Source organism: Tasmannia lanceolata, unplaced genomic scaffold (genome assembly GCF_043159265.1).
Source record: "Tasmannia lanceolata isolate RefF3 unplaced genomic scaffold, GAP_Taslan_0.1 ptg000003l, whole genome shotgun sequence".
NCBI lineage: Eukaryota > Viridiplantae > Streptophyta > Magnoliopsida > Canellales > Winteraceae > Tasmannia > Tasmannia lanceolata.
Window position 1 is genome coordinate 34,336,568 of NW_027518680.1, and position 22,438 is coordinate 34,359,005.

A 22,438-nucleotide genomic window follows, 5' to 3' on the forward strand; every position below is an offset into this window, starting at 1 on the left:
AATCTATTTCAAAATTAGAAAATGAACTTGATGTGTTGACAAATAAGTCATCTTCTTCCATATCTAAGTCTCAAGCACAAATTGAAAATTTTAAACTTGAGATTGAAACCCTTAAGGGTATTTTGGATGAGAAATCTTGCCAATTAGTACAATTTCACAATGTGGCAAGCTGTTCCAAATCTTATGAAGATGACACTAATGATTTTTTAAATCAAATAACCCTTCTTCATAATGAAAATGAAAGGTTAAGATTATGTCTCCATGGATTCTTAAATGGTGATAAAATTATTAACATAATATTGAAGAAGGCTAGTCATGGACCTAATCATGTATTTTATGATAGGACTAGTCTATCTAACCCTCATGTTAGATGCCATTATTGTGGAATATATGGTCACTACCAATTCCAATGTGCATCTAAGATTAGGTATTGTGGTGGAACAAAGAAAGCTTGGGTTCCCAAAGCCCCCATACGATTCTATTCATATGTGTTTTTAGATTAGGAGCTTGCATTTAAAAAATTGAATATCTTTTTATGGTTATTTAAATATCCCCTCTTGTGTTGAATAAAAACTCTAAATAGGGGGAGTTCTATGTTTGTCTTTTTTCTTGAAAAAGGGGGAGCTTAAAATTGTAAATTTCATCCCTTTGATTTTCTTTTACCCCATCTTTTTGATTGATGCCAATGGGGGGGAAAATATAGTGTAAGTAAATATATGTGTGCTTTTATTGGAAAATCTCTTGTGCTTGTCATCATCAAAAATGGGGAGATTATAAGCCCAATGGTTCCTACCTTGGCATTCCCATCTTCTTTTGATGATTCCAATACACAAGTGATTTTATATAACTAATGTGTTTGATTGTCTAAGTTGTAGATCATGAGTGTGTTAAGACAATATTGCTTGGATTGACGCCAAGAAGCTCTCATTGGACCGCATTAGGAAGGCCAGAGACATTGGAGATCCAAGACGCATGAAGACTTGAAGCATCACAATTGAAGATCGAAGTCGTTTTAGAATGTAAAGATCCAATCCTAGTTTAGGTGTTTAGAGGCATAAATAAAGTAAATCACACACCCCTAAATGTTTAAGAGATTGTCCTTGTGGTGTTCCAACACTTTGGAACCCTCATAACAATCCCAACTTGGTGTAGAGTTGGAAGCCCAAATGAATAAGAAACTAAAATGAAAAACCAGCTGAAAATAGGCTTCTCGGAACTCCGAGAAAAGTCTCGGAGCTCCGAGATATTATCCAAGGATCAATTTTCAACTTCTGTTTGTATTCCCGGAACTCCGAGAGAAATTCTCGGAACTCCGAGACCACTATGTCGGGAACAAAGTTATAGCCGTTGGGGATTTTGCCAGAATTACCACTATGCCCCTCAAACGGTCATATTTGGGTTTTCTATATATATGGGAGTTCTAAACTTTCCACCATCAATTTTAACACTCTAAAAATCTATTGGAATATCCTAAGAGTGTATTAAGCCTGTTTATGCCTCTCATCCTCTAGAATTAGGATTTGGATCATAGGTTTTAATTTGTACATCTTCTTCAAACATTGTAAATCCTTGTGAGGGATTTTTTTGTTCTTTCTTTCTTTGCTAAATGATTGTATTCGGGCGAGTGTTCGGAGAAGCGAAGCCTTCTCTCCGTGGTGAGGATTGCCACCAAGGTTAAAGGCAATTGGAATTGTAATTGGCACCGATCTTCGCCGAAGTTAAGAAGATCAACATAGTGAAGCCATCAATGGGTTTGGTTGGTGGAGTGGAGTAGGCCTCGCGTTTTGAGGACCGAACCACTTTAAATCTCGGGTGCACTCTCTCTTATCTCTTGCTTTACATTTGCATTGCACTTAGGATTTAACTTGTATGCTTAATTGCCTTTTTGATCTCTTAAATCTTTAAAATTGGGTAAAATTGGGTTAGAGTTTTCAAAAGCTTAAAACTTGTTAGGAACCTAATTTTCCCTCCTCATAAGTTGCCATTAGAATAGTACTTGGGCCTACCCTTGGAATTTCACACACTCACGCGCCAAGCCAATCACTGATCGACATAAGCTTACTCCCCTGCTGTAGACACCCAATTTTGTCAAGGTAGTACTAATGATTGGTGTCGCGAGGAAGAACTAGCATAAGTGAAAGAAAACCCACTTGTGGAATGTATCTGTGAAACTTTGAGGACTTTGTTTGATGGAAAGGAACATTGTCATAATAGGCTTCTTTTTTTTATTCCAAATGAAGGCTCTCTACCATCCATCTCTAAAGTCCCTCATCACATCCATAAAGCTCTGTTGCCAAAACGTAAATATAAATATTATATTATGTTATAGAAGATTATATTCATGATAGACAATAATAATAATAAAAAGGATCAAAAGGAGAATGATGTTCATAAATACTTGGGTAGCGGTTATGGAGTGAAGTTCCCCTTTTCTTTTTATCCATAACAGATTGGTAATAAAAGGCCATTGATATTTGTATCACCATATTTGTATGTTGATGAGAGCGGGAAAGGATAAGTGCACTCTCTTCATTGACGAACATACACACACATATCTATATGTAGGTATCCAAAACGGCCAAAAAAACCTATGTGGAAGAACCGCACACCCCATTTTTTTGTTTGTATGTTGATGAGAGCGGGAAATATGCAGTTTGAGATAAGAAAAACCTATAAGCAAGATATCTCATTTTAACAAAGGGCGATGATAAATTCACACCCCCTGTAGGATAATACGCACCCCCTCTAGGATAATACACACCCCTTTAATGCAAATTGATGTGGCAGACTTTAAACAAAGGAGCCATCTTGGAATCTAACTTGTGTTTTGTTCCTCGTATTTTTTCATGTTGAACCTGAAAAAGCATTTTCATGTTTCCACTTTTATGGCCAATTATTAAAAGCACACATATCTATATATGGGTATCCAAAAACCCCTAAAAACCTATCAGTAAGAAGCACACACCCCATTTTTTGCTTGTACTCTAATGAGTGCTGGATATGTGCAGTTCCAACCCACAAATAGCTATCACCAAGATATCTCATTTGAACAAAGATAAGATTGTAGACCAATGAACGCATGTAGTTTGACTTTAATCTTTAAATGTTCTAATGTAAAAATAAAGAAAAAAGATGTTAGAAGAGTTTAAAATTACCTGCCATCTAAGTAAGGCTCTACTTGGATGGAAAACAAAGTTGTCTGTTTGCTCCTTGCTGAGAAATGACAGAAGAATTCATGAGTGGCAAAAGGAATAAACAAAAATAGAAGGGTTTAATAGATGCACACAAACGCTTAAATTTATCATTTTGGATTTATTTCTTTATTTATGTAATTGTAAAAGAAGTCAATAAACATGTGTACTGAAAAATATGAGCAACTAAAAAAGAACGGTAATTATGATGTCAAAAAAAAAAACGGTAAGTAAAAAAATGGAAATTATGACGTAAAAAAAAACGGAATTAATTTTCATTAATGCGTGCATTCTTGTAACTATTTTCCTTCTCTATATGAATACATTTGCACTAATTGCATTTTGATCATGCATATCACTGTGCTTCTTATATCGGTTATGTGAAAATGACTGATTTTAATAGCTAGAGAAACATAAAGTTCAGCACACAAAAAAAGGCTGGAAAGGTATTGGGGTTTTGTTTTGATTTCCGTATCTTGGAGGAAACTTGCTAATCGAAAGATCATATACAACTTTCAATCATGTACCATAGATTGCCGAAATAGCTTTTCGCCTCTTGTGAGTCATGACAGGTGTACCTAGAAAACAGCAATTTAAATCCGAAGTAAATTGGATATAAATTTAATATTCTGCAGTATAAATGAGCAATCCAAAATCCCTAATCTACCTCTTCAATGACACATGAACTCGGTAATTCTCCTAATGTCCCTCCCATGAGAACTACAATGAAAAATATAGGAAATCCTAAGTACTACAATGAAAACTGTGCATAGGGTGGTTGTTAATTTGATTCATACGTGTTTAGAAATGAAGCCCACAAAGTGGAATAAACTAAAATTGAAGGAAGAAGGATTCCAGCAGAATATCACATTGTGCAGATGGAATATGATCCATGTTCTGGGCCTCTGCTTCAAAGAACTGTTACATGAAGAATACCAAAGGCCATACCAGGTTCTTCAATGGTCATATAAATTCAGTTCATTGATTCTTTAATGTTAATAAAGTCAGTTTGTTTTAGAGAATTTAATAAAAACAAAGGAAAAAAGAAATGAACTTATTGGAAGGTGCAACAAATGGTAACAACCCTATCTTACCTGCTGAAAGGTCATCAGAGAAGTGAAAACCCAGCAACAGACTGTAATCGATAAACTTCTCTGCTTCCAAGAATTCAGGTACATGAAATCTTATTCCTAGTGGAGCAGATCAAGATATTAAGGATAGTGCTGCTATGGAGACCGATTTGGGGACCTAGAGTGGAACCACACAAATTGTTACATGCCACATGGCATGGGAAGGGTGGTTATGCCATTTAAGGGGAAAATGCCAAAAAACAAGGAACCAGGATTGCTAAGTTGTGAAAAGGCTATTAGTTCAGTTCCACTCTAGGACCCAAATCTTTCTCCATATCATTATTCTATTAAGGATCATGGAACTACAAGTATGCAAAAGGATGAGCATAGGAGGATTTATTTATTCATAATATAATTTTTTGGCTGAAACATAAATGAATCAGAATAAACAAGTAGAAACAATATTGACTATCTTAGCAACAACCATACAGCCCAAATTCATAGAAACGAAAGAGAATGTTGAAGAACATTACCGCCACTTCCATTGGAATCATCCCATATAGGGTAATGAATACTATTTTTTGGAGGTTTGATTAACTTTTCCCTAATTTGCTCTTCAGCTTCGTCTCTGGAAGACAAAAACTTTGTTGGACTCTTGATTTGAGGAATATCATCAAACAGTTTGCGGGCATTTTTGCAAAGGAAGTTAAATGACAGACAATATTTTTGCACCCATTCTCGTTTAACATCTGTCAAAAAGAAGACTTTCTAACGTTAGCTGCATCATTTTATTTGAAGACTATGTACATTTAGAGGAAATCCAAAGTAGAGGACAATGCAATCCATTTGGTTTTTTACCATGTTGCAGGTAGGCCTGGCAAAATTGGCCGAACCGGGCCGAAACCGAGCCGAAACCGAACCGATAATTCGGTTTCGGTTTGGGTAAATCAAACCGATTCAAATTTCGGTTCGGTAGAACCAAACCGATGTTCGGTTCGGTAGAACCAAACCGATGTTCGGTTCGGTTCGGTTTCAGTTTGAACCCTTGCCGAACCGAAACACTAATCCAGTGTTCGAAACCACCGTTGAAAAAATTGCAGTAAAATTTTTTTCATGGAAAATGAGTGACAAAGTTTTCATGTAAAATTGCAGTAATATAACTTTCCCTTATATTGGAAACCCTAGTTTCCCTCTTATTTTTCTCGACTCAAGCACGCTGCTGTGAGGAGAAAAACCAAGGGGAAAACTCCATCTTCAACCTCCCACAGCCAATCAAAAGAAGAAAAGGTAATCACACATAGTTTTGTTCAAGTTTGTTCAAGTTTTGTAAATGGATCGCCTTTGTTACTACTATTAGATTAGTACTTTATTTATTTTAAGCTTGTGTTTGCTAGTTAGGAGAAAAACCAAGGGGAAAACTCCATCTTCAACCTCCCGCAGCCCGCTTGGCCATCGTCTTCAACCTCATCGTCCAAACAGTTGGTACTCTCTCTCTCTCTATCTACAATTTCTATGTTTCTTGTCTTCCTTATCTATCTCTTTCTCATTTTTGCATTTTATTTTTGAGAAACCCTTGTGTGCTCATCTTCTCTAAACCTAAAATAGGCTTTCTAAACCTGAAATAGATCTTGTGCTCATCTTCTCCAACCTGAAAATTTCGTGTGAAACCCTATTTCATGATTTTGAGAAACCCTATTTCGGGTTAATAAATTGGGGGTTTTGGTTGCTAGGGTTTCTAGGGATTTTTTGACTTTTGTTTTTTGATTTTTTAACACATAGAACTATAGAAGTATGATTCAAACTCTCTCTCTCTCTCTCTCTCTCTCTTGGTTTTTTCTTTTTACAGAATTTTTGTTTTTTGATTTGTTTTTAATCTTTTTTTGCCTTCTTTTGTGGTTTGATGTTCTATAAAACAATCACAAATGCAGGAAATATTCCCTCTTTTGCTAAGGTATCAGCCCTCTCATTGACACCCCCATATATGTGTATGAAAAATGGAGATGTTTATCTGACATTTCCCATTGTTTTGTTACCTTGATGGCCCCTATTTAGATTGCTTATTCATTTGCTGTTACAATTCCAATCAGTTGAACACATTAGACAGTTGAGGGGTGGAAATATCATTTCCCTTTACATATTAACTGCTGCTTTAGGCTTCTAATGGGGGTTTTCATCTCCATGTCGAGAAGCACGATGTCTCTGCTCGACATTATCTCCAGGGCTGGAGTGTTGTTAATTACTGTTCTTCTGAGTTGGCTTAACTTTCCTGTTATTCCTACACCGCCAGTGTGTCGTGGATCAAGTTAAAATTTTGATGGATCTTTGTTATGAAATCTGGGATCAGCAGGTACAGGAAATTCAATATGATTTTGATGAACATATTACTGTTGTAGTTTTGCTTATTCATCATCACACATTGCAGAGATTCCTTTTAGTGTGTGGGTTGCTCTTGGTTACAATGCTGGGCTAGTCCTCAGATCTCCGGGTTATGGATCAATGGAGACTTGAAAGATCTAATCCAAGATCTGTAGTTCCCTGGTATGGCGAAGAGATTCAACTTTTTGGTTCACTTTCTACTCTGTCTGGGAAACTAATCCACACAGCCATTCTCAGAGCTGAACTACCTCACATGCCCTTTGCAAAGCTATTTTCGCTGGAGCTTTCCCTACCAAATAGTTACTGAAGAATGGAACTGTTTCCATTGTTTGGATCATGAGTTCCTTGTTATGGACCTTGCTGGCTATATGTCTGGAATCTCTTGTTTTTATTTGCAGTAGGGAAAAAATTTGATGAATCGCTCAAGAATCATTAGCTAGAACTCTAAAATCAGAATCACTTTAGAAAATGGTTACCGAAACAAAGCCTAGACTTCTTTTCAACAAATTTATCCTTACAAACACAAAAATCTCATCTACCAAATCTTGAGAAGTAGAATGAAGCTCACTCCCGACCCAAATTTGATATGTTTTTTTTTAATTTTCAATATTTTTTTACAGATTTTGGTTTTTGAGGGTTTTGACTAATACACAAGTATTGTAACTTGTAAGTCTAATAATTTTTGCTCAACCTTTCCTAACTTTGCAGGAAGATGAGTTCGCAAAGTCCTCCAATTGAGACTACTCAGGAAGTTGTTCGTAGCCCACGTCGTGCTCGCATCCCCCGCCCGGAAAAAAAGAATCTATCTTATCAAGGATCTTCAAGCCAACCAGTGGCTAGGTATATAATCTCACTTTTTAGAACCTTATTATGTTGTTTTAGAAGTAGAATGACATAAGAGTTTTTAGATACATTTGAAGAATCTATTTATTTTCTTTTGTTACAGTCATTCTTATTCTGTGGAAATGAATGTGCCTATTAATGTTGATGAAGATGATATTCCAATGTCTGATAAAGGTGCCTATGATAATGCCTTGAATTTGAGATCAAAAGTGTGGATCGATTTTAGGAAAGAAAAAAAGGAAGATGGGTCTGAATGGGCTTATTGCAAACATTGCAATAAAAAATACGCAGGAAGTAGTAGAGTTGGAACTAGTAGTTTGAGTAACCATTTAAAGACGTGCTTTGCTTATAAAAAGAGCAAGAGACAAAAGCTTGATGTGGGCCAACAGATTCTTAAAATGGGAGAGAAAAAGATTGATGGGAGTGTTGATATTAGTTTTTTTGAGTTCAATCAACAAATAAGCCGTGATGATTTTACTCGGATGGTTATTTATCATGAATATCCCTTTTCTATTGCCAATCATGTTTTTTTTAGAGTTTTTCTCAGAAATCTTCAGCCAATGTTTAAGTTGATTACTCGGAATACTGTGAAAGCAGATTGTCTGAAAATGCATGAAATTGAAAAGAAGAACATTTATGAGGAACTTGAGAGCCTTCCTTGTAAAGTAAGTCTAACATCGGATATGTGGACTTCAAGAACCATGGAAGGCTACTTATGCTTAACGTGTCATTTCATTGATAATGATTGGAAGCTTCAAAAGAAAATTTTAAACTTCATAAATGTTGAAACTCCTCACACGGGTGAAGAGATCTCTAAGTCAATTACTGCTAGACTTTATGATTGGAACATTGATAATAAAGTCTTTAGTATCACCTTGGATAATTGTACTACTAATGATGTTGTCATTCGGGAGATGTTGAAAGTATTCCACCCAAAGAAATCTCTTATCTCGAATGGAGAGTTTCTTCATGTTAGGTGTTGTGCACATATCTTAAACCTCATTGTTCAAGATGGTTTAGGATATCTTCGTGAAAGCATCCACAATATTCGTGAAAGCATCAAGTTTGTTAAATCTTCACTAGCTAGATTGGAGAGGTTCAGAAAAATTACAAATCAAGTTCGGTCTCCTAAAAGCTCTCTTTTTTATGATGTGCCTACTAGATGGAATTCCACATACTTGATGCTTGTTAACACTCTTAAATTCAAGGAAGCTTTTAATCGTATGGCTGAATGTGATACGAAGTACACTTGTGCACCATCAGAATATGAATGGAATCTTGCAGAGATGATTGTTGGTTGTTTGAAATTATTTTATGATGTTACCGAAAGGATTTCTGGTTGTCGATATCCCACATCAAATCTCTATTTCAATGATATTTGTGATATATATCTTGCTTTGAAGAAATGGAATACTAGTGAAGTTAATTGCATTAGCAACATGGCCGTGTCAATGCTTGAAAAATTTGAGAAGTATTGGGGAATTACTAGCATTACATTGGGGATTGCTTCCATTTTAGATCATCGATATAAAATGAAATCGATTCAATACTTCTTTCGAGAAATTTATTCATATGAAGAGGAAAGAAATATGAATGTTGAGAATGTGAAGAATGCATTATTTCGTCTTTATGATGCATACGTGGAAAAATATGATAGACATGATATAATTCCATATGGGCATGTTTCCACATCGATTGCAACTTCCTCGACATCAAATTCCAACTTGGCAAAACTTGCTGTTTTTGTTATGGAAACTACCGAGGAGACACCACAAAAATCTGAATTAGAACTCTACTTGGACGAAAAAGTGCATCCTGGGGCAGGGATTGAAGATGGTACTTTCGATATATTGTCTTGGTGGAAATTAAATGGTCGAAAGTATCCAATGGTTGCTCAAATTGCTCGTGATGTTCTAGCCATTCCGATCTCTACTGTTGCTTCTGAAAGTGCATTTAGCACAGGAGATCGAGTTCTTGATGAGTATAGGAGTAGCTTGAAACCAAGTACTGTAGAAGCTTTAATTTGTACTCAAGATTGGTTGAAGGCTAAAGGAAATGGTAATATTTTTTCTTTACTTAATAAGTTTTTTTATGATTTATCTTTTTTTAACTATGTAAATTCTTTTGATATATTTATACTTTATTTTTCATAGGGATCGCACATCTCGGGTCGATTGATGCATATTCAACTGTTACCTCGGCTTCTACAATTGATAGTGGATATGATAGTCATTTAATTGAATCATTGGATGATGAATCAACGATTGGATGATGGTAGGTAATTTTAAGCATTAGTAATGTTGCATCTTTTCAACATGGAATGTGTTATGGGTGGGATGGAAGAGTGTTTATTAGTAGTAACTACTTGTTAGTGTTTATATTCATACTTATGTTTGTTCGTCTTCTTTTCTTAAGTCATCTTATTGGTGTTGTTTCTGTTGTGCTGTTGTTCTAGATGCAATACATGCCACCATTCTCACGGGGAAGGATGAGGAAATGGCTGGGGAAGACGTATGATTTTAGTCATATGTAATGTTAGATTTTAATTTCTCGAAAAACAATTGCGGTCTATGACTTGACTTGGGAAAAGAAATTCCTACATCTGTTTTTGAGACTTTTCTCTTTTGTATGTAATGACTAGTCATCATATAGTAGTGCTGTGATAATAGAGTGTATGTGTGCCATGCTACATAAATGTGGGTGGGTTGCATCTTTTCGGATTTCTGGATGTGTACAATGGTTCTTTTAATTGTGGGGATGTCTGTAACCTTGTGAAGATTGGTGGAATCTTTCCTTGATATCATGGCAATATTTTTCAGGTAGTATATTCTATCGTTGTGTTTTGTTGGAGGTAGCTCAACAAATGGGAATATTTTTTTATGCTTGATTCATAACATGAGTGGGGCTTATCAATCATCATTTTACATCAGAATCTGAGTTGTTAACTGTTTTCTCATAATGGGCTGGAATTCCTTATCTTTATAATTGTTAGCTGAAGGAGTAAAGAGGTTTCATTAGAGGTTGGCTTTCTCTCAAATTTTGTTATCATAATCATGTCTTAACACTAATAACCTCTTTTAGCTTTACTAGCCTTGCGATTAATTGAAATGAGTTTTACTATAATTCAGTGTTCTCATACATACGATATAGAATCCTGTGGTTTTCTCAAATGCTTGTTGATACTCAATTGAGTTGGGTACGTGGTCATTACAGGGTATGGGCTGAAAGTATTTGATGTCGTCTTGAAATATTTGCCCTGTATTTTATTCAGTGTAAAATGGAAAATGCTATGACTAGTAACAGATAGTTAAGATAGTTAATGTAATTACTTGAGAAATGCTAACAAATGCAGATTTATTTTGTTCAGTTAGATAATGTCCTTATCAGGTTGAAAAAATGATATTAACTTGCTCAAACTTGTATGTTCATATTAACCTATGGGTAAATTCATCTCTTTTATCGTTTGAGTCCCTTCAAAGAATGTGATCATTCTTTCAATACTAAAAGTTGGGATGAGTTAACAGGTAATTAGATGAGTGTGTTAGTATCAGTGTTTTGTGCAAGCTTAATTTGCGATTTTTACTTATACTGGCAATTTGTGAGTTAACAAAGGAAATGATTTATTCTGGTTGTGCAATGCTAGCTCATGGTATGAGCTCATTATGTAGTTTCCATTTTCTCTTTGTTGCCAGTAGGAAATAATTTGATATGTTGCTAATATTGTCAATTCACTGTTTGCATAATTGCATTGCTCTTTATAAAAAACTGTCAGCATTAGTTCACGATATGAATTTGACCTTTGTAAATGTCAGTTCCTCATGTCTTGAAGGTCAAAAAGTAAACTTTCACACACATCACCAAGACATGTACAAGTTTATGTAAAATTTTGTTCATATATCTGAAAAGGATACCTCTTTGGTCTCATGTCGATATTGTTGAAAAATGTTTCAGGGAGCATTTAATAAGCCTGATGAATTCTAAAATCAAGTTTTTTTTTCGTGCACGAAGCAAGCTCTTCAACATTTGATTGCACTCCTTTGTGTGTGCTAGTTAGCATCCAATCTATCTCGCCCTTCATTTTTTCCCCAAATCTATCTCGCCCTTCATTTTTTCCCCAAATTGGGCCATGCATGGCCATGCATTTGTACAGAAGAGGACTTTGTATAGTCGCCCCATTTTTTTGAGCCATTTTTTCTCATGATCAAAGGTCTCCAAAATAGAAACAATCCAGTTCCTCCTTGCTATCTGTGAGGATATGATGTCTCATCTTGAATTTTCTCAATGAAACGAGACAGGAGATTGTGACGGGAAATGAATTTGAGTATTTGTGAGTTGTTTCTGTGGGGTTTTAAGGCACTTTGTTTGTGATGCCCATAAATTGGAATTTGACATATTCTTCTCAAATTCCAATTTATATATAGTTTATGTGACAGATCATTTAGAATTTTCTTGACCATGTTGTGTGAATGCTCAAATTGGTTAAACTCGTAAACAAAATCATACACCAACATTCAAAAAACAACTAGAAATGCTCCTTAGCGGTTGAGGGCTGTAGTCTTCTAAGCATTTTCACCTCCATTTTCACCTCATGTTTTTAATGGAAAGGGGCCAATTATTTTACACCCCGAAAGAAACCGAAAACCGAACCGAAACCGAAAATTTCAAATCAGTTCGGTTTGGTTCGGTTTGGCCATTCAGAATTTCGGTTCGGTTCGGTTTCGGTTTGGAGAGTAGGATGGTTCGGTTCGGTTTGGGGGTCAAACCGAGCCGAAACCGAACCATTGCCACCCCTAGTTGCAGGGGGGTTTTCAAAGATAAAGGGAAAAAAAAAAACATAACCAAAAAATCAGAAAATCTTACCAATATTCTTCAAAATGTATACGGAAAATCATACACAATCAAACCTTATTTGCAAAGAACCCCATTAATTCTAAAACCTTTTGTGCAAATAACTTTTTAGAGATATCAAAAGAAGCCCTGAGCTTGTTAACCATTTCGAGGAAAATGGAATTAAGTATTCTGGATGGAAAAGGCTGCAGGGAGTGGTATTCTTGGGTGTACCTGTAAATCGGTAATGAAATATGTAAATGAGAGAGAGAGAGAGAGAGAGAGAGAGAGAGAACATTAATATATAAATAGACCCATTTTCTAAATTTGTAGAGACTCGATCTTCACAGCATTCATAAATTAGTAATGCACTAAATTCCGTTAATTTGTTTAGAGTGAAGACGCTTTTGAAACAAAAAAAAAAGAGACTGAGAGGGAGAAAGAGGGAGAGAGAGACTGAGAGAGGGATTGAGAGAGGGAGAGATTCAGACTTCAGAGACAGTGAGAGAGGGAGAGGGAGCATACCTGGAAAAATTACAGGTAAAATGGTTGAAATGAGAGAGCGTTTTGAAAATGGTTGAAATGAGACGATGGTACCAAAGTAAACCCGCCAGACAAAAAGCACGGATGGGAGGCAGGTGGCGGGATTGGGATGACACCTGTAGCCACAACAAGACTAAAATGAAGACGGTTGGCAGTATTTTTGGACGTATCCAGAGGGGTAAAGTAAAGATGGAAATGACGGAAAAGCCTTTAAGGAAAGAGGACACAGCAGAAAATTTTATGAAATGAAAAGTGGGACTTAAAGGGAATTTGACCTAAATATGTTGACGAAATTTCAAAGCTTTAGGCTTTTAGAATAGTAAGGATTATACTTTTTTCCTACTGTAAAACTCATTTACCCTGATTTTATTTTCTTATGAAATGTCAATAGTAAGCAAAAGAAAATACAGAGAACTAGGCCATGTTTGAGCAACATGACATTTTTCTTTTACCAGCATGAATAATTTCAATTACAACAGTAGCACATGCCAGAAGTAAATGAAATGAAATGGCCAAAAGGAGAATAAAATGACTTATATGTAATGGATGAACGTTGTTAGGTCTAAAATTGGTAACAGGTTATGGTAGGGCCGGAAGGGCTGATCTAACAAGTCACGAGTGAAGGGCTGGTGGAGTCCTGCGCTGCACAAGGGCACAGACAAGAAGAAAAAGGGTCAGAGGACCAACCCGGAGTGGTGCTCCGGACGGGCGCTTTGACACTCAAGTCAGTATGAGCAGGAGTGCAGAGCAATGTCAGAGCAAAAGCTTAGGGTTTTGATTTTCAGATCCCTCACCTTAGCACAAGTGAAGGCTATTTATAGTGATTCTGAGCCACCTGTCTAGGACAGGTGGTAGTTCTAAGCCACCTGTCTAGGACAGGTGGTAGTTCTAAGCCACCTGTCCAGGACAGGTGGTGGCCTCTGTATGGACCAGGTCTCATACCTAGGAAGAGTAGGTGGAAGTCCCTGATTGGTCCAGGTGTCACACCTAGCAGGGACAGGTGTTGGCTTTCCAGCGGTCCCTGTGAGGGCCACGCGTCAATAGCCAATTGGCTGCTGAGTTCGGACCTCATCAGTGCTGAGTTTGGACCCATCAGTACTGAGTCCAGACCCATCAGTACTGAGTTCGGACCCCATCAGTTGCCCCCTGGTTCTCCGAGTCGTGACAGCGGCTAGGGGAAGCAAAAAGAGGGTTAAAGCAGTATCTGGCCGGCCCTGAGGCCTCTGGGCAGCTAAGGCCGGCCTCAGGTATGGGCCAGAGAAACTGCAGTGGGCAGGGGCCTCTGGGCGGCCTGGTCTGGCCTTGTGGCTTGGCCTGAAGGAGCATGGCCGGGCAGGAGCCCCTATACAATCCGGTCTGGTCGAATTTTGAACCAGAGGTCTGGCCGGCTAAACTCCCTGGGCGTCTTGGCCGGGCAGATCTCCTGGACGGGGTACTAGGCCGGACAGGCCCTCTGTTGCCTAGTGAACACGTCATATCCTGTCCGGCTAAGCCTTCTGGGCGGCAAGGCCGGGCAGGTATTTTGTCGTGTGGCGATTGCGCCATATCCTGTCCGGCTCCGGTTAAGGCGTTGGACGGCCAGGCCGGACAGATATGTTGTCTTCCAGCGAACGCGTCATATCCTGTCCGGCTAAGCCTTCTGGGCGACAAAGCCGGGCAGGTATTTTGTCGCGTTGTGATTGCGCCATATCCTGTCCAGCTCCGGTTAAGGCGTTGGACGGCCAGGCCGGACAGATATGTTGTCTTCCAGCGAACGCGTCATATCCTGTCCGGCTAAGCCTTCTGGGCGGCAAAGCCGGGCAGGTATTTTATCGCGTTGTGATTGCGCCATATCCTGTCCGGCTCCGGTTAAGGCGTTGGACGGCCAGGCCGGACAGATATGTTGTCTTCCAGCGAACGCGTCATATCCTGTCCGGCTAAGCCTTCTGGGCGGCAAAGCCGGGCAGGTATTTTGTCGCGTTGTGATTGCGCCATATCCTGTCCGGCTCCGGTTAAGGCGTTGGACGGCCAGGCCGGACAGATATGTTGTCTTCCAGGCGTCATCACTTAGCGCTTTGGAACTTGTACCTTGCATTTAATGCGGAGCGGCGCATTTAATGCGAGCGGCGCATTTAATGCGGTAGGTGACGTGGCGCACTCCGGCTGGTGGGAAAAGGGCGGGATTTTTCCCGCTCTTCCAAGCCTATATATACCAGAGTTTTTACTCCTCATTTTTCACTTTTTACATTCTCCTCTCCTTCTCTACTGCTCGGCTAGTCAATTTTCTGCCCGCCTCGGATCAGTGAGCCCGGCGATCTTCAGTCAGCACCTCAGTTCGGTAATTTCTTTTAGCTTTTCTTTTGTTCCCTTTTAATGTCTAGCACCAGTTCCGAGTCGGACTCCGGCTCAAAGGAGTCCGGTTCGACTAGTAGTAGTAGTGGGTCCGGGGCGTCGGAGAGGACGGGGCCGGCCTCTCCTGCGGAGGCTGGTGTTGAGGACGAGGAGGTAATAATTGTAGTAGACGAGGAGAGCGGAGAGGAAGAGATTGTGGACTTAGACACAATCCCGGTCCGGGGGGACGGACCGCACCGGGTAGAAACCAGCGACGACGAAGAACATATTGAAGTTCCTCGCTTGCCGCGCGCACCCGTAGAGGTAATAGCAGAGGCACGGATGGAGGCCAACCCACAGTACAACGTCGGGGCTCTGTACGAGGTGAATCATCTAGGCCCGGGCAAACTTCAGGCCGTCCGGGGGAAATACTGTATTCCTGACCGGTACCTTTTGAGGGCGGCCGTTGAAGGGGACCGGACCAGCAACGATAGTGCAGATCTATGCCTATACGAAGAAGCCTTACGGGCCGGGCTCAGACTTCCCTTGCATCCATTTTTTGTCGAGGTGCTGAATTATTACGGGCTGGCGGTCACACAGGTCGTGCCGAACTCTTGGAGGACGCTGGTCGGCTTCCTGCACCTTTTGGGAGTCCGGGTCCGTAGGAACCCCACCCTGCCCGTCTTCAGGATGTGTGCGCATCTGAAGAGGCATAAGGACGGCGGCTGGATCTACATCAGCCAACGGCCCGAGGTGAAAATGATCACTGGCATACCTACTTCCATTCACACATGGAAGAACAGGTTTTTCTATGCTTGGGACACCGAGCAGAGCTCCCACTGGCCGTTCTCGTTGGAATGGAGAACACCGGACACCAAGAGTCTTAGTCGAAAGCCGGTCCTCAAAGGCTACGACTACATGACCTTTGTTTTGATCAAAGAAGAGCTGAAGCGCGGTCAAACAAACTGCTCGGAATTCTCCGAGGAGGCCGTCCTGGTGGAGCTCGGTGTCAGCCGTGCGACGCCGGCACGTACGTAAATGTTCTTAGGCCAGCTCTTATATTTTGAACTGTTCCTTTCTTTTCCTTTCTTTTCGTCTATCTTCTTCGCCCCCTTTTTTTTTATAGTTCTAACTCTGTTCTGTTTTTTACGTTCAGAAATGGTGAAGCAGATGTCCATGATGGACAGAATAAGGCAGAGCTCCCAATCGTCCCCAACGCATGAGCAGCCCCAACCTAAGGGCAAGAAAAGGAAGGTGTCGGAGTCAACCCCGGCGATGGTCGCACTGGCTAATCCCCTCAAAAGTAGCCGGGCGACTCACAAGCTCGCAGTCAAGCCGAGCCGGCCAAGCCTCACCGGGCAGAGCTCAGGGTCTGCACGGGCGGCAGAGCCCCGGCACAGCGGGCCAGTTCTGGGTATCCCCGCCGCCACCGCGGCGAGAGCTGATAATGTTTTTCTCCCAAACTGGGCGGTGCAGAAAACGGACACCGGCCTGGGTGATCGCTTGCCGCGCGCACCCGTAGAGGTAATAGCAGAGGCACGGATGGAGGCCAACCCACAGTACAACGTCGGGGCTCTGTACGAGGTGAATCATCTAGGCCCGGGCAAACTTCAGGCCGTCCGGGGGAAATACTGTATTCCTGACCGGTACCTTTTGAGGGCGGCCGTTGAAGGGGACCGGACCAGCAACGATAGTGCAGATCTATGCCTATACGAAGAAGCCTTACGGGCCGGGCTCAGACTTCCCTTGCATCCATTTTTTGTCGAGGTGCTGAATTATTACGGGCTGGCGGTCACACAGGTCGTGCCGAACTCTTGGAGGACGCTGGTCGGCTTCCTGCACCTTTTGGGAGTCCGGGTCCGTAGGAACCCCACCCTGCCCGTCTTCAGGATGTGTGCGCATCTGAAGAGGCATAAGGACGGCGGCTGGATCTACATCAGCCAACGGCCCGAGGTGAAAATGATCACTGGCATACCTACTTCCATTCACACATGGAAGAACAGGTTTTTCTATGCTTGGGACACCGAGCAGAGCTCCCACTGGCCGTTCTCGTTGGAATGGAGAACACCGGACACCAAGAGTCTTAGTCGAAAGCCGGTCCTCAAAGGCTACGACTACATGACCTTTGTTTTGATCAAAGAAGAGCTGAAGCGCGGTCAAACAAACTGCTCGGAATTCTCCGAGGAGGCCGTCCTGGTGGAGCTCGGTGTCAGCCGTGCGACGCCGGCACGTACGTAAATGTTCTTAGGCCAGCTCTTATATTTTGAACTGTTCCTTTCTTTTCCTTTCTTTTCGTCTATCTTCTTCGCCCCCTTTTTTTTTATAGTTCTAACTCTGTTCTGTTTTTTACGTTCAGAAATGGTGAAGCAGATGTCCATGATGGACAGAATAAGGCAGAGCTCCCAATCGTCCCCAACGCATGAGCAGCCCCAACTTAAGGGCAAGAAAAGGAAGGTGTCGGAGTCAACCCCGGCGATGGTCGCACTGGCTAATCCCCTCAAAAGTAGCCGGGCGACTCACAAGCTCGCAGTCAAGCCGAGCCGGCCAAGCCTCACCGGGCAGAGCTCAGGGTCTGCACGGGCGGCAGAGCCCCGGCACAGCGGGCCAGTTCTGGGTATCCCCGCCGCCACCGCGGCGAGAGCTGATAATGTTTTTCTCCCAAACTGGGCGGTGCAGAAAACGGACACCGGCCTGGGTGATAGCCGGGTGGCCACAGAACTGATGTTTCAGGGCGTCCTCCCGAATGACCGACGAGAAGTCGAGAAAGAGGCGCCGGAGACCTGCGCAGAGGCGATCGTCTCCGCCCTCTATCAGCTCCAAGTATACTCTAGAGACATGGCAAAGAAGAGTTATCTCTTCTCTGACACGCTCACACAGATACAGTCCGAGAAGGGCGAGCTCCAGAGGGACAAGGACGGGCTTAGTGAAATCGTCCAGGTCAAAGAGGCCGAATGCAACAGCCTCAAGGACGAGGTGCAGAGGGTCAAGAACCAAGCCGTGCAGGATCTCCTAACTGCGAGGGAGAGAGCCGACCAGAGGGAAAAGGCGGCTGTCGAGGCTGCCGTAAAAGTGGCAGTGCGGGAGGCCGAAGAGAGGAAGGACACACAGTTCTTCAACCTGGGCCTCCAAGCCTATAAGGCGGGGTTCCTCCTCTGCTCTGAGCAGGTTAAGAAGGCTTACCCCGACATCTCTCTGGACGGACTGGACGTCCCGTACGCACCTCCAGAGGATGAAGAGGACGAGGAGGAAGAAGGTGAAGTGGGCTCCTCCCAACCCAACGAGGTAGAACAAGAAGTCGCTCTGGCTTCCGAGGTCACCCCTCCAACCGCCGAGGCCGGCCAGGATGCAGCCCTTACTGCAGAGGCGGTCACCGACGAGGCGGCCGACGGGGAGGCCTGAGTGGCCAGGCAGACCTCCTGTTCTTATTTTTTGTAAATTTTTGTACTGGCCCGAGAGGCTCAATCTTTGTAAGCCAACTCGGCGAAAAGAGCACTTTTGTAATACGAATACAAATTCAATTTTGTCTAACTGTCTGTACGGCTATCTTGTTTTTGTACGTATGTTGTCTGTGCTTCTTCCTCATCTCTCTGCCGAGCCGGAGTGGTTAACCGGATGTCATTAGCCGGACTGATCCACTTCTGTCTCCGTGTTTGCAAATACTTAGAGTATTTTTGGAGCCTGGTGTTTGCGCCGTATCCTGTCCGGCTAAGGTTGTAGACAGCTAGGCCGGGCAGGTGTTTTGGCGTTTAGCGGTTGCGCCATATCCTGGCCGGCTTCGGATGTAGACGGCTAGGCCGGGCAGGTGTTTGAGGAGGTTTTCACTAGGGCGGGTCCATGTGGTCGGAACTGGTCTCCACACCAAATTGGACGCGCCGGAGTGCTCCACTGCTGTTCTCTAAGTCTGTAAACACTTAGAATGAGAGCTAAGTCTGCAAACACTTAGAGTCTTTTTGGCGCCTGGCGTTTGCGCCGTATCCTGTCCATCTAAGGCTATAGACGGCTAGGTCGGACAGGTGTTTTGGCGTTTAACGGTTGCGCCATATCCTGGCCTGCTTCGGATGTAGATGGCTAGGCCGGGCAGGTCTTTGAGGAGGTTTTCACTAGGGCGGGTCCATGTGGTCGGAACTGGTCTCCACACCAAATTGGACGCGCCGGAGTGCTCCACTGCTGTTCTCTAAGTCTGCAAACACTTAGAATGAGAGCTAAGTCTGCAAACACTTAGAGTCTTTTTGGCGCCTGGCGTTTGCGCCGTATCCTGTCCGGCTAAGGCTGTAGACGGCTAGGCCGGACAGGTGTTTTGGCATTTAGCGGTTGCGCCATATCCTGGCCGGCTTCGGATGTAGACGGCTAGGCCGGGCAGGTCTTTGAGGAGGTTTTCACTAGGGCGGGTCCATGTGGTCGGAACTGGTCTCCACACCAAATTGGACGCGCCGGAGTGCTCCACTGCTGTTCTCTAAGTCTGCAAACACTTAGAATGAGAGCTAAGTCTGCAAACACTTAGAGTCTTTTTGGCGCCTGGCGTTTGCGCTGTATCCTGTCCGGCTAAGGCTATAGACGGCTAGGCCGGACAGGTGTTTTGGCGTTTAGCGGTTGCGCCATATCCTGGCCGGCTTCGGATGTAGACGGCTAGGCCGGGCAGGTCTTTGACTGGAGGAGTTGGCATATATTAGTGACTCAAAAGTGAGGGACACAGTTTAGTGACAACTCCACTTTATTTCTTTTTGAAATTTCATTACAGAGATTCTTTACAGGCCTTCAAAGGCAAAGGAAAAGACTATTGATAGTATATTCGAAGATTTCTGGAATTCCAGGCGTGCGGCAGCAGCTGCTCGTCAAGTGTATCTAGGCGGTAGCTTCCTGGGCGGATGACCTCTTTGACTCGGTACGGCCCTTCCCAAGTCGGGGAGAGATTGCCCACCCTTCTTGGCTGGGAGACTGCCGCTTTCCTCAAAACTAGGTCGCCTGTGCGGAACTCCCTTGGTCGGATCTTCGTGTCATGGTATCTAGACGCCTTTTGCTTATATGCTGCGGCCCTGATCTGTGACTCCTCACGGACTTCTTCAAGCAAGTCGAGGTTGGCACGGAGCCCGTCCCCACTAAGCTGTTCATTGAAGCGAACAATTCTTGGGGAAGGAACGCCGATGTCAACCGGGATCACAGCCTCTGTTCCGAAGGAGAGATTGAAAGGCGACTCACCCGTTGCAGTGCGTGGGGTAGTCCAATACGCCCAGAGCACATGGTACAGCTCGTCAGCCCAGCGTCCGGCCTTATCATCCAGTCTCTTCTTTATCCCCTGCAGCAGAGTCCTGTTCGTCACTTCGGTCTGCCCATTCGTCTGAGGGTGTGCCACGGAAGTGAACCTTTGCTCAATCTTCAGATCCGCACAAAACTTTCTGAAATTCCTCGAGTCGAACTGTTTGCCATTGTCCGTTATGAGGACCCGGGGTATCCCGAATCTGCACACCACTGATTTCCAAAAAAAGTTCTGGACGTTCTGCTCGGTGATCTTGGCCAGGGGTTCAGCTTCTACCCACTTCGTAAAGTAGTCGATGGCGACAACGACGAACTCGCGGCCTCCGGAAAAGGACCTAAGATGTCCATTCCCCAGATAGGAGCCATTGGCACGGCAGGCTGGTGAACGGCGGGAGAAAATTTCTGACACTTCTCGCACTTCTTCACAAGGCTCAGTGCATCTTGTCTCAATGTAGGCACAGGCCTCTTAGAAGGACTTTGATGGCCAGGGCCTTGCCCCCAAGATGTTCTCCGCAAATCCCCTCATGGGTCTCTCGCAGGGCATACAGGGCGTCGGTTGGCCGGAGACACTTCAAGTACGGGAGGGTGTAAGATCTCTTGTAGAGAGTCTCGCCGTCAAATGAAAACCTTGCTGCCCGCTGTACGACTTTACGGGCCTCTTTTTTCTCCCCGGGGAGTTCTCCGCTGCACAAATATCTGATGATCTCATCCATCCAGCATGGCTCGTCGTCGATCTGCATTACTACGACGGGCTGGTCATCAATACTGGAGGTCTTTAGGAACTCCATACGGATTTCTTTGAGAGCGGTGTAGCCTGAAGCCGCTAGCTTTGAGAGCACATCAGCCTTTGTATTTTCAGCCCGGGGGACTCTGATGATCTCAAAACTTTCGAACTTGCCGGCCAGGACACGGACCCTGTGCAGATATTTGATCATTCGCTCTTCACGGGCCTCATATACTCCTTGAATCTGACATACGACTAGCTGCGAATCACAGTACGCCTTCAGTTTCTGAGCGTGGGCCTGAGTGGTGAGGTTCATTCCGGCGATGAGCGCTTCGTACTCTGCCCCATTGTTTGACGCACGGAATCCAAACCTCAAGGCATAATTCAGGACGAAATCATCTGGCCCTGTGAGGACTAGCCCGGCACCGCTGCCACCTTTATTTGAAGATCCGTCAACATACACCTCCCAGAGCGGCTCTTCAAAACACGGAAGCGGACTGGTCGGAGGAGGTGCGTCCTCGGGCCCTGTAAGCGGAACCGCTTCGGCTTCGACCTGCTGCTCGGATATAGCCGGTTCTGCTGCTGTAGGAAGCGCTGCTTCTGACCCGGGGTCTGAATCTGGCATGGTACATTCAGCTATGAAATCCGCAAGAACCTGGGCTTTGATTGCCGGCCTGGGCAGATATTTGATGTCAAACTCGCTGAGCTCCACGGCCCACTTCACAAGACGACCTGAAGTGTCTGGGCGGTGGAGGATTTGCCTCACGGGCTGTCCTGTCAGGACTTTGATCGTATGCGCCTGGAAATACAGCCTTAATTTTCTGGCCGCCATAACGAGGGCGTATACGAGCTTCTCGACCCGCTGATATCTTGTCTCTGCATCATGGAGGACCTTACTGACATAGTAGATCGGCTTTTGCTGGTGGTACTCCTCTCTGATCAGTACTGCTGCGACTGCCAAAGGTCCCGCTGAGAGATACAGAATCAGCTCTTCTCCTGGCTCTGGCTTCGAAAGTAACGGTGGAGAGGACAAGTACTGCTTCAGCTCCTCAAACGCCGCTTGGCACTCCAGAGTCCAGGGCGCGGTTTTTATACCCTTGACTGTGTTGAAGAACGGAAGACATCTTTCTGCGGACTTAGAGATGAACCGCCCTAGGGCAGCTACCAGTCCGGTCAGGCGCTGTACTTCTCTGATAGTTCTGGGTGGAGTCAGCTCCATCACCGCCTTGATTTTCTCAGGATTTGCTTCTATCCCTCTCTGGCTTACCATGAAGCCCAGAAACTTGCCCGCTCCAACGCCG

At 43.4% G+C, this 22,438-nt stretch overlaps 2 protein-coding genes and 1 long non-coding RNA gene across 3 annotated transcripts in view; 1 reads left to right on the top strand and 2 right to left on the bottom strand.

Moving 5' to 3' along the window:
• The window catches only part of LOC143869728 (zinc finger BED domain-containing protein RICESLEEPER 1-like), a 64,548-nt gene extending 54,551 nt beyond the window's left edge, over positions 1–9,997 (top strand). Inside the window, exons 7-11 of the mRNA XM_077376289.1 lie at positions 6,190–6,212; positions 7,346–7,477; positions 7,584–9,538; positions 9,634–9,708; positions 9,936–9,997. Of these exons, the coding sequence (XP_077232404.1) occupies positions 6,190–6,212; positions 7,346–7,477; positions 7,584–9,538; positions 9,634–9,708; positions 9,936–9,997 (2,247 nt within the window). The remainder of the gene's footprint in view (positions 1–6,189; positions 6,213–7,345; positions 7,478–7,583; positions 9,539–9,633; positions 9,709–9,935) is intronic.
• LOC143854224 (uncharacterized) lies at positions 2,782–5,124 on the bottom strand. Its single transcript, XR_013237465.1, has 4 exons — positions 4,795–5,124; positions 3,719–3,769; positions 3,156–3,213; positions 2,782–2,855 (listed from the first exon to the last, which is right to left on the bottom strand). It is a non-coding gene; the product is annotated as an uncharacterized LOC143854224 (long non-coding RNA).
• Positions 9,998–20,859: 10,862 nt separating the features above from the next.
• LOC143869729 (uncharacterized) lies at positions 20,860–21,969 on the bottom strand. Its single transcript, XM_077376290.1, has one exon. The coding sequence runs from the start codon at positions 21,967–21,969 to the stop codon at positions 20,860–20,862; it is 1,110 nt and encodes a 369-aa protein (XP_077232405.1).
• Positions 21,970–22,438: the final 469 nt, after the last annotated feature.